General features: G+C 40.1%; 1 protein-coding gene across 1 annotated transcript in view; it reads right to left on the minus strand.

Annotated features, from left to right (window-relative positions):
* Positions 1-15,759, minus strand: part of SYNE2 (spectrin repeat containing nuclear envelope protein 2) — a 321,491-nt gene that overhangs the window by 254,824 nt on the left and 50,908 nt on the right. The window contains exon 2 of the mRNA XM_080686255.1: positions 12,698-12,824. Coding sequence (XP_080542381.1) covers positions 12,698-12,773 — 76 coding nt within the window. The 5' untranslated portion in view covers positions 12,774-12,824. The remainder of the gene's footprint in view (positions 1-12,697; positions 12,825-15,759) is intronic.

Below are 15,759 nucleotides of genomic sequence, written 5' to 3' on the forward strand. Positions count from 1 at the left end.
ATTTCCCTGAATGTTTTAGAAAACCGAAGCCATTCAGAGAAACTGTAATCCCTTGATGTTGAAATCGGATGAGGAAAGTAATCTCTTGAAGCAGCACATTTATATTTAGAATGTACTAGTATATCACACACTAAACCCACCAAATGTGTATAAATTAATCTATTATATTGACTTTTTTCCCCTTTTAAGGGGAAGTTATTTTGAGTTTTATTTTTCCTAATATACTACTTCAAGCTCTGAACAATTACACCCCCTCCCAACACACATGCATACACAAAAGCTGAGAAAAATCTCGTATCTCCCAAGGGGCTAATTAAAAAGGATTCTGATTTCTATAAGGAATGAATGAGATCTTTGTTAACCTACTTTAACAGGACTCTAAATGACCCTGGGTTTATCTTGCCCTAGTTTTCAAAATGTAACTGACCCAGAATAAACTAAGCTTATCCCCAAACTCCTGGCAAAAAAAAAAAAAAAAAAAAAAAAAAACAGAAGCGAGAATTCCCAGAAGCTAAAGCTGCATGTACAACCTAAGAAAAAAAAAATTCCATGAAAAAAACTACACAGTGCACACACCACTGTTCAAAGAGCTCTGATTTTATTTTTTAACTGGAATATTTGTGAAATTATAAAGCTTTACAATATCAAGGCAAATAATCTTTCAAGAAAACACAGGCGAATACATTAATTGCTACTGTGGTATCAGGAACTTCTAAAAGCTTTTGTGTTGGTACAGGACAGCATGGATAGCCAGGGAAAGACTACAACTTATTTTCTCTGGGTGAAATAATCTCCTAATTAGCCAAAAAGAAAAAAAAAAGACCCCAGGGATGATTTGCTTTTATTCATAACTAGAGGCCAGATGCACGAAATTTGGGCAAGGGGCTCAGCCCCCCGCCGCTGCGGCTTCATCAGGAAGGTTGTCCGGTCTAATTAGCATATAACACTTTCATTATTATAGATAACTAAGCAGTCTAAATTGGTTAGGGAAACCAAAATACTGCCTGCTAAAACAAATCCTTTCCTTACTCTTCATTCATCATTTCCATCAAAATTCCAAACTGGGAATTGGCTACAAAAGGGTAGAAATTCCACCCAGAAGCCTTTTATTAATCCTGATCCTCTTTCTCAGACTGTACATGGTTTCATTCACTCACTGTCATAAGGTAATGCCGGTGGGTGTTTCTTGGCATCTGGAAAGGTTCAGGAATCTGGAGAAGGTGCGGTGGCATAAATTAATGAAGAGACTAGAAATATAATATAAATTTGTAATCCATGGGGGAAGCCAGAGGAGCTTAGCTGTAGGAACCAAGTTCTCTGAATCTCTGGACCCCTTGCTCTTTATTAACACAAATTGTCCTAAGGCAAAGCAGATACTCATATCAAAGGTTAAGGTTTAGTACACAGTAGGCATTGTTTTTGGGGGAACTGCCTTCGGCTGTTCAGGTGTTTGGCCAGCAGGAGGCAATAATATGTAGATTAAAATGCCCTCAGCTGTCTGGCAACAGGCAATAATATATGCAAATCTTTAGGTGTGGGGAAATGCCCTTAGTCATTCCAGCAGCAGGTAATATGTATTCAGCCCTGTTGAATCCCCAAGTTCCAGCTAATTCCAGCATGTCATAAATGCAAGAAATTTCACCAAAAGGTTGATGGAACTTCTTGCATTTATGACATGCTGGAAGTAGCTTCCGGCAATAAGGCAAACAGAATTTCTCTCAGGAACACGATACTAATGCACTACTGAGCTCCCAAACATCACATGCACACCTCACTACCATAAGTTGAAAGAAATCTGTTTCCATTCTGACTAATTTTCCTGAACACCCAACAGTTCTTCGCATTTGGGCACTTTCTATATTTTTTTAAGTTGGAATGGCCACTAATTTATTCATTATACAGATGTTTATTGAAAGCCTAACATCTCTCTGAAAGTTCATTGGCAATAAAGATACAGAAGTGTCCTGCTCAGGGACACGTGGCGGAACTCAGAAGGCCTATTAAAGCAGGTGATGTCCAAACAAGAGCAAAAACTCAAGGTTAAGGAACAATTACAGGGGGTTCAGCAAGGAGAAAAACTCCAGAAAGTTCTTACCAAAATGTTTGGGGTTTTTTACATTGAAAAGAATATATAACTCGCCTTGCAAATAATGTGTTACATAGAGTACATTCTTATCCTTCACCCCCCTCAAATTGGAATATAAAAATATATTTCAGTCATATTTTGATTTGGACATTGGATACCAAAATAAGGAATATGACCCTGAATAGTTAAAAAACATTAACGTGTTTCACAAGAATGATTAGATTTGCATCTCAGGTCATTTTCTTGCTTTCACACGACATCCAAAGTACAGCCAGACTACGTGCTTCTTTTTGTTGTTGTTGTTAATCCTCACCCAAGGATATTTTTCCATTGATTTTTAGAGAGAGTGGAAGGGAGGGATAGAGACAGAGAGAGAAACATCGATGTGAGAGAGATATATCAATTGGTTGCCTCCCACATGCACCGGGACCAGGGGCAGGCATCGAGCCTGCAACTGAGGTACATGCCCTTGACTAGAATTGAACCCAAGACCCTTCAGTGCACAGGCCAACACTCTAGCCACTGAGCCAAAACTGGCTAGGGCTGGACTACATACTTCTTGAAGGTGCTCAACCTATTCTTTTTGTGCCCTTAACATCCAGCCCACAGCACATACTGAATAACTGAATAAAATTAAACACTACATTACATTATGATGCTTGTAATCTAACCCACTGAACACAAACAATTGCTAATGTTACTAAAAATACTATATAAATTGAAAGCCTCCCTTCAGATGGATGGTCATGAATAATGAACAAATTTAAATAGTGTAATAACCTAACCACAGAGACTCACATTTCACTACCGAGCCCTTCCAAGTAATGATATCCACCCAGAAGGCATAGAAGGGTTTTTTAATCTTTTAAAATATGTCATCTAGACGACAACAGCGCTAAATAAAACATATGAGCATTGTTTGAAATGACACAGTGACTGGGCGGAACAGAGCTCTATGCAGGTTTGTGCAGGCAGTTACCCATTGGCCAGCCTTCTGGCAGGACTGCATGAAAGTTAACCCCGCATGTGGAGGCAGAGGTAACAGGATCCACACTCCTTCCTAGGCTGTGTCTAACTGATGGTAACATTCAATACTTAGATGCTGTTTTTCTAAAGCACTGGCCTACCTCAGTTTTTAAAACAAACTAACTTGCCTCTGCTATGTAAATTTATTGTGTCCTTTAGTGGCCAACAAAGTTATGGCCAATATTTACCTGTGAAAAGAAATAACTTAAATCTGAAATATATAAAATGTCCAAAAAAGTTCAAAATTTCCATTGCACTCATTTAAAATACCACAAGATGAGTCAACCAATCAGTGAATATCATTTATTATTATGATCAATTATTATTAATTTGACTTTCACATGGATCCTCTACCTGTATCATGCCTTTATTCTTTCCATGACATAGGACGTTCTTACAACTTTCTTGGTAAATAGTATCTTTTATCTACAACAATTTATCTTAAGCACATCAATATAAACTAATATTTAAAGGCATTATTCTTTGATGCTAGTGAAAACACACTTAATAAAAAGACAGCTAATAATTTGGACATTATATATGCTACCACTATTATCCTAAGCACTTTGACTACTAAACCTTAGAGCTGCTCTATCCTATTACCATATTCAATAGGTGCAAAGTCCTATTGAGTCTTCTACCTTATGGTTTTCTTATCTGCCCTATACTTTCATACTCACTGCTATAACTCTAATTCAGGGTAATATTGTCCCACATCCAGATATTTGCAAAGCTTTCATACTAGTTTCTCCAAATCCATTATCTTAGCCTTTTCAAGTCTTCCTTTAAGGTAAGTCTTACCTTAAAACTGGATTAATCTCCTTAACACACAACCCTGACCACTAACCATGCATTATACTCTCATCCTCAAGACCCAATAGCTACCTACTACCTAAAAGCAAAATTCCCAAACTTCATGGGTTTGATTTCAATTCCCTTAAGGATTTTAATCTGAAAAATAATTCTGAAGGATTCCTAAATTGGTCTCCCATTAAACTGATGGCAAACAAAGTCCCTTTCAACGTGAAAATTCTGTGATACTTATCCATCTTGTCCCCTTACTATTTTCATAATCACATCAATCCAATATTTCAAAGGATTGTTCCCTGAACATACCTTCCCCACCTGGCTGTGCATTGTCCGGAGAAATGTTATTTCAAACAAAATATGCATTTACTGTTTTTCTTAGGATAAAAGAGAAGGAAGCACCTATTATTATGCCAGGTAAGAAATTCAATGGAAAGATTTAAAGAAATTCTATAATAGACACCTTGGTAAAGCAAATAACTTTTAAAGACAGCCAATCATTTTAACAGCTTGAACTTTCATATATCAAATTTATTGAAAATATGGACCATCCAGCCCAGCTGGTGTAGCTCAGTGGTTAAGCGTCCACCCATGAACCAGAAGGTCACAGTTCAATTCCTGGTCAGGGCACATGCCCAGGTGGTGGGCTCAATCCCCAGGAGGGGGCGTGCAGGAGGCAGCTGATCAATGATTCTCTGGCATCATTGATGTTTCTATCCCTCTCTTCCTCTCCCTCCCTCTCTCTAAAGTCAGTTAAAAAAAAAATTTAAAAAAATAAAATATGGACCATCCATAGTAATACAAAATATACTAAATTCTATTTTTACATAATCTGCTCAAATTCACAAATGCCATTTCTTTCTTTCCCAACAACCCAACCATTTCCAGGCTATTCGCCTCACAAGACTGAGAGAACACAAATAGCTTCCTACAAAATGGGTCCTCAAACGTCCCTTCATGAAGACATTCTCCCAAGATCACACAAAAGATGAGCAAAAAGAAAGATGAAGTCACTTGTTTATTGTCTCGCTCTATGAATTTCAGCAAAGCACTTCCTGATTCCTTAGGCCTGATTCCGTGTAGGCCCTGCACACATGGATATGTTTTCATAGCATATCAACGATGAATCACCACATTTCAATGCAGACATCTTAATCTTTTCTTGAGCATATTATTCTGAGTCAGGGTATGGCCATAATTATCTCACCTAAGTTTTGGCTAAAATAAAGTAGGCATTATAAATTAAATAGGCCTGTATCTGCCTCTAAAAATATATTCTAAACTGAGGGGGAAAAGCAAACCTTTCTTATAAGCAGTGATCCTTGGCCTCTCGTATTACCTAAAATCTCTGTTCTCATATTACTCCAAGGATCATTAAGCACATGTGAATTTTGTTAAATGCAACTCTGATTACACAGTAAACAAAGCCAAATGCTTTTTATTTCTCCTTTAAAATCTAATTTATTGGGGTGACATTGGTTAATAAAATTATATAGTTTTCAGGTGCACAATTCTATAATATATCATTTGTATATTATATTGTATGTTCACCACCTCAAGTCAAGTCTGCTTCCGTCATTATTTATCTCCCCTTTACTTTCTTCTAGCTCCCCCACTCACTCCTCTTTCCCCTCTGGTAATCACCATGCTGTTGTCTGTGTCTATGAGTGGGGGTGTGGTTTTCTTTTTTTGCTTAATCCCTTCACCTTTTTTCACCTACAACCCCAACCCCCCTCTCTTTTAACAGCTGTCAGTCTGTTCTCTGTATCTATCAGCGTGTTCCTATTTCATTTGTTTGTTATTTTTGTTCATTAGATTTCACATATGAGTGAAATCATACAGTATCTGTCTTTCTCTGACTGCCTTATTTCACTTAGCATAATGCTCTCCAGGTCCATCCATGCTGTCAAAAAGGTAAGATTTCCTTCTTTTGGGGGGGGGGGTTGAAAAGAATCATTATAAATCTGCTGATAACAATATAGAACTTAAGGAAATCTATTTGTCTCACAGTTAAGCTTTCATTCTATACTCATGAGAACTTCTTGATTGATATCCCCAAGGGTACCTGCCTAACGTGCCCAGCGTCAACTTCACCACATTATAGCATTAGCTCTCCACCTCTCCCCGACAGAGCAATGCACCCAGCACCATGATCCTTGAAATACAACATGAAGGAAAACCCTTCACATTGGCAGTGGATGTACATCACCTTTCCATTGCAAACACCCCATACTCATCTCCTACTGTAAAGCAGACTGTATAACTCTGTATAATTCAAAACACAGTATGAGAAACTACTCATTTCTTAGCAATTTGCTAATTACTTTGAACTACTCGAACCTGAGATCATTAATATTACTTAAAGATGCCCATCTATACTTTGACTATGAAAATTTGCTATGGATTAACTGGAGTAAGGCTATTTGAGTGAATTTTCCAGAGAAAGTTGTTAGGGAAAATCCCTCTTTCAAATTGTTCTTTGAAATGTGTCAGAGGGGGTGTGGTGCAGTGGAAAGAAAACCCAGCTCTGTTGCTCTCTAGCTGTGACTCTGGGAAAGTAATTCCATCTTCCTGAGCGATGGCTTCTTTCGCTGTGCCTTAAAGATAAAAAAATATCCACCTCATGCTCTGGCCGGTGTGGCTAGGTTGGCTGTGCACTGTCCAATGTATCAAAAGATGGCCGGTTCAATTCCCAGTCAAGCGCACATGCAGGCTCAATCCCCAGTGGGGAGTGTGCAGGAGGCAGCCGATAGAGGTTGCACTCTCATTGATGTTTCTCTTTCTCTCTCCCCCTCTGCCTTCTTCTCTCTCTAAACATCAATTTATAATCTATATATATAAAAGCCTAAGCAACCGATGGTTCAACCATTCGACCAGCAGCTATGACCACCAGGGGGCAGACATTCAATGCACAGGCATGGAAACATGGAACAGTCTGATGAATCTCAGAGGGAAGGGGGGAGGGGGGAGGGAGAGGGTGGGAACAGATTAACCAAAGATCTTATATGCACACAGGTGGGGCCCCTCTGCCTAGCCTGCAGGGATTGGGCCTAAACTGGCAGTTCGACATCCCCCAAGGGGTCCCAGATTGCGAGAGGGCAGCAGGCCTCTAGTTTTTTTAAATATCCACCTTGTAATGTGACTGTGAGGATCAAATGAGATACTGTATGTAAGCGTGCTAGAGTATGTACACAGAAGTCTGGGAAGGCACTCTGCAGTGGGGAAGAAACACTAAATACAGTAACACTGTACGTGCTAAAATAGGTGCTATGGGAGAAGAGAGGAGGCAGCGCAATTCTCAGCAGAAGGGAGCGTAAGGCCCAGGAGGAGGCTGAGTCTGGCCGACTGTGGGATGGGAAAGGGGCAGAGGAGGAATAGAAGAGCTGCACTTCTCCCAGTGGGAAGAGGAGGCAGAGGAGCTGCAGGGGCACAACCTGAACCAAGCACACAGGAGGGGGGTCTGGCCCCTTCGGGAGCTGCGGGGCTGGAGCAGTGACTGTGGGTGAGGTGGGAGATGAGGGCAGAGAGAAAGGCAAGCACCAGAAGGCAGAGCCTGGGAGCCACACCAAGAAGTCTAGACTTTACCCCACATGTGATGGGAAGCCACTGAATAGAAATGTCAAAGCAAAACAAAACAAAACGGTAAAAAACAGATTTCTCTGCCCTGGCGGGTTTGGCTCAGTGGGTAGAGCTGCTACCTGTGGACTGAAGGGTCCCGGGTTCAACTCCAGTCAAGGGCACATGCCCCGGTGTGGGCTCAATCCCTAAAGGAGGGGGGGGGGTGAGGGAGGCAACCGATTGGTGATTCTCTCTCAACTGATGTTTCTATCTCTATCTCCCTCTCCCTTCCTCTCTGAAATCAATAAAAATATATTTTTTAAAAAAACAGATTTCTCTTTTATAATTTTTTCCTCTCAACTAAGCAGTTTCTACTCTAGGTATGTGCTCCTGGATAAGAAATCCTTGGAGGCAAAGATTTTGACTGTAAATATATATTTAAAAAACTGTAACACTGTAAGTCCTAAAATAGGTACTACGGGAGAACGGAGGAGGCAGCGAAAATGTCAGCGGTTTATTGAGCTCCTACTCTGTGCCAGGCACTGCCTAAGCCCTTTGCATGCATTATTGTTCATCTCCAAAACACAGTTGCAATATAGCCATTATCATCCACATTTCAAGTATGAGGGAACTGACTCAAAACAGATAAAATCGCTTATGCAAGTTCAAAGAACCAGCAAGTGGCAGAGCAAGCATTAGAAGTTAGCTTTATCTATTTACTGATGAATTGCCTTCCTGGTACAGTTTAGGTTCATGACTTACTACTTGCAAGCTACTAAAACTTCAGAGAAAAACAAGAACATGGATTTTTTTCCGTTAAATGAAAATTTGATCACAGCTACTTACAAATATTATATGACACTATAATAAATGGACTTACTGAGAATTGTTTAAATTCTTACCTGAAGTACTACCTTTCACATATTATATGTTTCTTAGTCTATACAAATGACATGCTAATTATTTTTAAAGTCTGTTACATATAGGTATAGTCTATTGTAATAGCTATTACCCCAAAGTCAAAAATCTAATCATTCAAACATACTTGTAATTAAAAAGAAAATATCAGAAAGTCATTTTGGGAACTTATCATAAATGTCTCAAATAAATGTAATGTACAGCATGGGAACTGTAGTTAATAATACTGCATTGCATATTTGAAAGTTGCTAAGAGAGTAGATCGTAAAAGTTCTCATCAGATGAAAAAAAATTCTGTAACTATGTGTGGTAAGGTATATTAACTAGACCTACTGTGGTGATCATTTCACAATATATACAAATATCAAATCACCATATTATACACCTGAAACTAATACAACATTGTATGTCAATTATGCCTCAACTGAAAATTAATAAATAAATACCAATAATAAATAAGTCAAAATGGCTTCTAAGTAACATTCCAAGAGTACTGCATAACACTAGTCATAACCTTAAAATTACGTTAAAACATATTGCTACATAGCCGAAACCGGTTTGGCTCAGTGGATAGAGCATCGGCCTGCGGACTGAAGGGTCCCAGGTTCGATTCCGGTCAAGGGCATGTACCTTGATTGCGGGCACATCCCCAGTGGGAGGTGTGCAGGAGGCAGCTGATCGATGTTTCTCTCTCATCGATGTTTCTAGCTTTCTATCCCTCTCCTTTCCTCTCCGTGAAATATCAATAAAATATATTTTTAAAAAAAAAACAACATATTGCTACATAAATATTTGCAAAAACTTACCAAAGCCTTATTTCTTCTACACTAGCTAACTACTCAGCTCCAAGATTTGCTTTATCATCAAAAGTGGAAAGTCTAGGGCAGGGGTGGGCAAACTTTTGACTCGAGGGCCACAATGGGTTCTTAAACTGGACCGGAGGGCCAGAACAAAAGCATGGATGGAGTGTTTGTGTGAACTAATATAAATTCAAAGTAAAGGAGCAGAGGGGAGAGCAAGAGAACCCTCCGCTCTTTCGGCTCCGCGAGCCCTATAGAACAGCCGAAAGGGCCGGATCCGGCCCGCGGGCCATAGTTTGCCCACGGCTGGGTGGCTAATGAATTTTCAAAGTACAAAACAAATATTGCCAAACTCCAGAAGAAGCACATAAGATTCACATGATTGAAACATCATCATTCATTTATATTACTACTATTCCTTTCTGTTGGTGCAAAATAGGATGTACATTTAAAAGAGGCTATCCGGGACTGGAGAAACCAAGATGGCGGCATAGGTAAACACCTAAACTGCTGCCTCGCACAACAATTTCAAAACTACAACTAAAAGACAGAACGGACACCATCCAGAACCACAGGAAAGCTGGCTGAGTGAAAATTCTACAACTAGAAGGAAAGAGAAAAGCTCACAGAGAATTGGAGGTACGGCAAAGGGTCTTTGTGCGCGCAGAGAGGAAGGGCGGCTGAGAGCCTGGCTGACTTTCTCTGGCGGAAGGGGGAAGGAAGCCCCCAACCACACTGAACCCCAGTTCTGACTGCACTGAACCCCAGTTCCGGGCGAGCCCCTGGGGACCCACGCTCCTATGGGGGGAGTCTGGACTCTCGGGCGGAGACTCGGGAGCCGGGAAGGCAGAGGTCTGAAGGCCCGGCATGCCAGTGCGCACAAAGGCTGCGGAGGTTGCCACAGGCTTTCCCTAGTGGAAGGGAGTCAGAGGCTACTGACCGCACTGGGCCCCAGTTTTGACTGCACTGAACCCCGGTTCCAGGCGAGCCCCTGGGGACCCACGCTCTTGTGGGGGGAGTCTGGACTCTCGGGCAGAGACTCGGGAGCCGGGGAAGGCAGAGGTCTGCACGTGCGCGCAAGGGCAAGGCTGCCGGGAAGCCAAGACTGTCTGCTCCACCCTGAGACTCCACCCCATCCAAGCCGAGCACAGAGGCTATTGCAATTTGGCAAGTCTAATCCTATAAGGCTGTCTCCAGCACCGAACTTCTCCCAGCATAGACGCAGCTGATCCTTACAGCCAACTGGCCTGGAGGTCAATTCCTCCCAGTGATACCAACAACAATCAAGACTTAACTACAACAAGGCTGTACACACAGTCCACAAAGGGGTGCACCAAGAGTGTCCACCTCAGGTTAACTGGGGAGGCCGACCCACTGGGCCATATAGGAAACCTAGCACACAAATTTACCCTACCAACTCAGGGAAGCAATGAAAATGCGGCGTCAAAGAAAGAGATCACAAACGAAAGAAATGGAGGAAAACAAACGACTGGATATAGAATTCAAAACCACGGAAAAGGCCGATAAATATAACGAGACCCTTGAAGATATGAAAAAGGACCAACTAGAAATTAAACATACACTGACTGAAATAAAAAATATTATACAGAGACCCAACAACAGACTAGAGGAACACAAGAATCAAGTCAAAGAATTGAAATACAAAGAAGCAAAAAACACTCAACCGAAAAAGCAAAAAGCAAAAAAAAAAAAATCCAAAAAGTTGAAGATAGTGTAAGAAGACTCTGGGACAACTTCAAGCGTACCAACATCAGAATTATGGCGGTGCCAGAAGAAGACAGAGAGCAAGATACTGAAAACCTATTTGAAGAAATAATTACTGAAAACTTCCCCCACCTGGTGAAAGAAATAGACTTACAAGTTCAGGAAGCCCACAGAACCCCAAACAAAAGGAATCCAAAGAGGACCACACCAAGACACATCATAATTAAAATGCCAAGAGCAAAAGACAAAGAGAGAATATTAAAAGCAGCAAGAGAAAAACAGTTAGTTACCTACAAGGGAGCACCCATACGACTGTCAGCTGATTTCTCAATAGAAACTATGCAGGCCAGACGGGAGTGGCAAGAAATTTTCAATGTGATGAATAGCAAGAACCTACAACCAAGATTACTCTACCCAGCAAAGCTATCATTCAGAATTGAAGGGCAGATAAAGAGCTTCACAGATAAGAAAAAGCTAAAGGAGTTCATCACCACCAAACCAGTATTATATGAAATGCTGAAAGGTATTCTTAAAGAAGAGGAAGAAGAAAAAAGTAAAGATAAAAATTATGAACAACAAATACATATCTATCAACAAGTGAACCTAAAAATCAAGTGAATTAAAAACCTGAGGAACAGAATAATCTGGTGAATATAATAGAATCAGGGGCATAGAAAGGGAGTGGACTGATAATTCTCAGGGGAAAGAGGTATGGGGGGTTCATGAAGAGACTGGACAAAAATCATACACCTATGGATGAGGACTTTGTGGGGGAGGTAAGGGCAGAAGGTGGGGTGGGAACTGGGTGGAGGGGAGCTACGGGGGGAAAAAGGAGAAACAACTGTAATAATCTGAATAAAGATTTATTGAAATAAAAAATAAATAAATAAAAAATAAAAGAGGCTATCCACAGAGGGGCAGGGGGTATTTTGGGGGGCTGGGTGAAAAAGGTGAAGAGATTGAGAGTTGCAGATAGGTAGTTACAAGATAGTCAAGGGGATATAAAGTACAGCATAGGGAATACAGTCAATAATACTGTAATAATTATGTGTGGTGTCAGGTGGGTACTGAAAATATTGGGGGAATACTTTGTAAAGTATATGTTTGTTCAGGGGTCCTCAAACCACGGCCCGCGGGACACATGTAGCCCGCCGAGGACATTTATACGGCCCGCCAGGTGCCACTGCCTGTCCTGCTTAGCAGCTGACTCGTCCCGGGCCCGCAGTGCGCATAGGAGTTTGTTCATAGTTTTTTTTTTTAACTATAGTCCGGCCCTCCAATGGTCTGAGGGACAGTGAACTGGCCCACTGTTTAAAAAGTTTGAGGACCCCTGGAACTGCTGTGCTGTACACTTGAAACTAATATAATAACAGTAAATGTAAACTGTAATTGAAAAAAATTGTTTTAAATAATGAATGAGTGAGTGAATAAATAGATAAACAAATAAAAGAGGCTATGTGCAAAGATGCAAAACAAGTGTAAACAATGCCAAGCAAACTGTGGTAACCATTTAATTTTTACTGCAAAGACAACAGAAAAACAGAAAGAAAGAATATTCATACACTCAGAGTGAGAAACTAAGATACCAAATTCCTTCCAAGTATTCCTTACTTTCTAGAGAGCTGAGCTAGCAATAAAACATTTAGGTAGCATACTGAAAGGTTCTACAATGGAAAAGTGCATAAGAGAGGCAGAAAGCAATGTGATCTGTGGAGAGATGAGGGAAAGGTTTCCACCGCTGACACGGGTTTGGGGGTGGGGGGGCAATCTTAATTACCTTGCAGTGAAATATGGAGATCATCGATGCCCCAGGAAACCTCATCTTCGGTGGGAAGCACAGGACCGGATGCCATCCTTCGACCCAGTGGAGATTATATCATGTCCATCTCAGTGAAAGAAGTGATCTAAAAGTAAAAGGGGCACGTGCTCATTAGCAACTGCAGTTCTGCATTTCCCATAAACAGGCATCACCAGAGAACAACAGAAACCAAAAACTGCCCTCCAAAAGAGGCAGTCTTCTAGTGACCGTTTCCTTAGTTCACGAGGAACGCAGTGGCTACGCCTTCTTTTCTGAATCATAATCAAGATTTTGCCCTGTGACCTATTCATGCTCTCTGGAGCTGCTGGCAGAACTCCAAAAGGGCCAAGCCAGCATTGTGGACTCTAAACTCGTGGTGGAAAGAAAAGCTACACAGTTAAATTCCATATCTGGTCTAGAGGAAGTCAAGCTGGACACAAACTGGTGTCTTGGGCATTTTTCGTGTATTTTATTGTCAGCCTTCACCCTGCAAGAATTTTTGTTAAAACTTTAATTTCTTTTCTTCTCCATAAATGTTGCCATTTACTGGAAACAGTAAGAGCTGACCCTGCATAGCTTACAAAGTGAAACTAAAAAAAAACTGTATCAAAAAGAATGTTTTGGTAGGTTACCTATTAGACTGAATTATTTTCCCAAGTGCTTCTCTTTCCACCCACACATGCCTTTCTTTATCCCCACTTGGACTCTTAAAGAATCCTTCCAGTAAGAGTGATTCTTACTCTGCAACTCTTTAACAGAATTGCTTCATATACGTTTTTGCCACTATTAGTGTCTTGGGGTCTAAGAATAAAACATTGACTTCTCCCATCCAGTTGATGACTTTCCTATCAAAGCAAAGCTAACCAAACATATAAAAATGTAAAATGTATTAGAGAATGGAGGGATGGATAAATGTGCAGATATGTGGTCAAGCAAATAGAACAAAACATTAATGGTAGATCACATGTTGAGTAGATTCATTAATGAGCAAACCATTAATGGTAGATCACATGTTGAGTATATGGGTGCTCATTGTAAAATTTTTTTACTTTGTTATATATTAGAAATTCTTCATAATAAAATGTTGGGGGGAGGGGAGACTAGAAATATATAAACCTGAGGCCAACAGCTAGATACAATCATATTAAATATCCAATAGACCACTTTTTTAAAATGCAAAGAATAAAAATCATTTAACAGTTAATGATACCCTGACTTGAAAAGTCTTTTCAATTCTGTCTCCCCCACTGTTTAGCATTCCAAACCTTTTTATTCTCTCTCCCACAGATCACTCTTATTAAAGATTTTTACCTTCCAAATGAACTGTTTATTAGTTAATAATTAATTGTTTTAGCCCCTGGATTAAAAGGAGTCAGAGCCGGCCTGAGGTAACAGTGTTACCATACCGAGTTGATAAGACTCTATCCAAAATAAAAGCTGTTTGTTAGTCCAAGTGAGCCTTTGTGCAGCCTGAAGACTGATAAAGGCACAAATGTCCTCAACCTCGGATGTCCCAAGGCCCTCCACTCCCCCTTCCCACACCAAGGGCTTCTGGACGCAATGTGAGACGAAGCATGTCTTCATCGTGCTGGGAGAAACACTGAATTCCAGAGTGAATGTCCTGCGGGCAGCCTCTATTCCACACCAGGGCTAATTACCAATGAACAAAAAAGGATGATAGTAACAGTAGCAAACTTTCATAGCACTTACTATGTACAGGCACTGTTCTAAGTACTTTGCAAATAGAATCTCATTTAATCTTTATAATAACCCTACGAGTTAAGAACTGTAATTATCCCCATGTATGAAAACACAAAACGGAGAGGCACAAATGCCACACTCAGTTGTCTGAGGACACAGCTAATCAGTGATGAGCTAATACTGGAACCCAGGTGGTTTTGGTTTAAGACTTCATGCCCTTGACCAATACAGGTTGGTACCTCATAAAGCCAGCTACAACTCTGTCAGATTTCATTTACTCATTTGTCCTTCATTTACTCAACAAGCACTTTACATGTGCTAGACCCTGCTTTCAAGGAATTCAATCTTCTGCGAACGACAAATGAATGGAAGAGTGAAATCCTCTCAGAAATGTATGTAGAAGTTACTATAGAGCAAAGGAGGAGTGCCCATCACTTGATGCTGGAAATAGATGTGACTGTCACGAGTGCATTTATTATAAATCAGCATTTACCCCAAAGAGTCCCATTAGCGTTATTCAGATACCTTGAATTTAATAAGAATATCCCTAAAAGCCACTCACTGCCATTCAGTATTCATCAAAGACAAGACAGCAAATGTATTTCTATTAAAAACAGAATAAACAATAAATTGATAACCAGAGAATCAAAAAATATTCCTGTGCAAGACTGGTATGTGAGATTCACTATATTATATATTAAAGCAGAAAAAAGAAGTTTAGACCTTAAAACTATTTGAGAGTTTTCTGTCTTTAACAATGAAAATTTATTAGTGAACAAGTCAACAAATATAATAATTTTTTATTTACTAAAGAATATCCTAGGGATTCTAAAAAAATGTCCATCAAATGTCCTTCAAATCAAACTTTGAAGACTGAGTGAACAATTGGAAGTGTTAGATTATTGACCCAAATACTGTCTTGGTACAATTATTTATCAAAACACACTACAGAAGGCAACTTATGACGACACAACTGTTTTGGGGGAGTAATCTCTAGAGAGGAATTTACTTACAAAGTAGGGCCCGTGAAAAATTAAAACAGAGTAGAGAAGAAAAAGGTTTGAGAGATTTGCCCAGGATCTGAATTGAGAAGCTAGAAAGAGTATGAAAACAGAAGGCAGAAAGAGGGCTTGGCCAAAACCAAAAGGTTTATCAACCAAAATCTCTGAGGGCCATCCTATCATTTGTATCCCGAGCACAAGAGCTGCTTTCTCAGGTAGAATCACAGCACAGGAGAGCCCTACGTCACAGCTTTATTTTTCCTTTTCAAATAAAAGTTACACACAATTATGTAACAAAAGATACTTATTTTAGAACGGAAATAAGTGAGACTATGCTTA

Source organism: Plecotus auritus, assembly GCF_963455305.1.
Source record: "Plecotus auritus genome assembly, chromosome: 1".
In the NCBI taxonomy this organism is placed as follows: Eukaryota; Metazoa; Chordata; class Mammalia; order Chiroptera; family Vespertilionidae; genus Plecotus; species Plecotus auritus.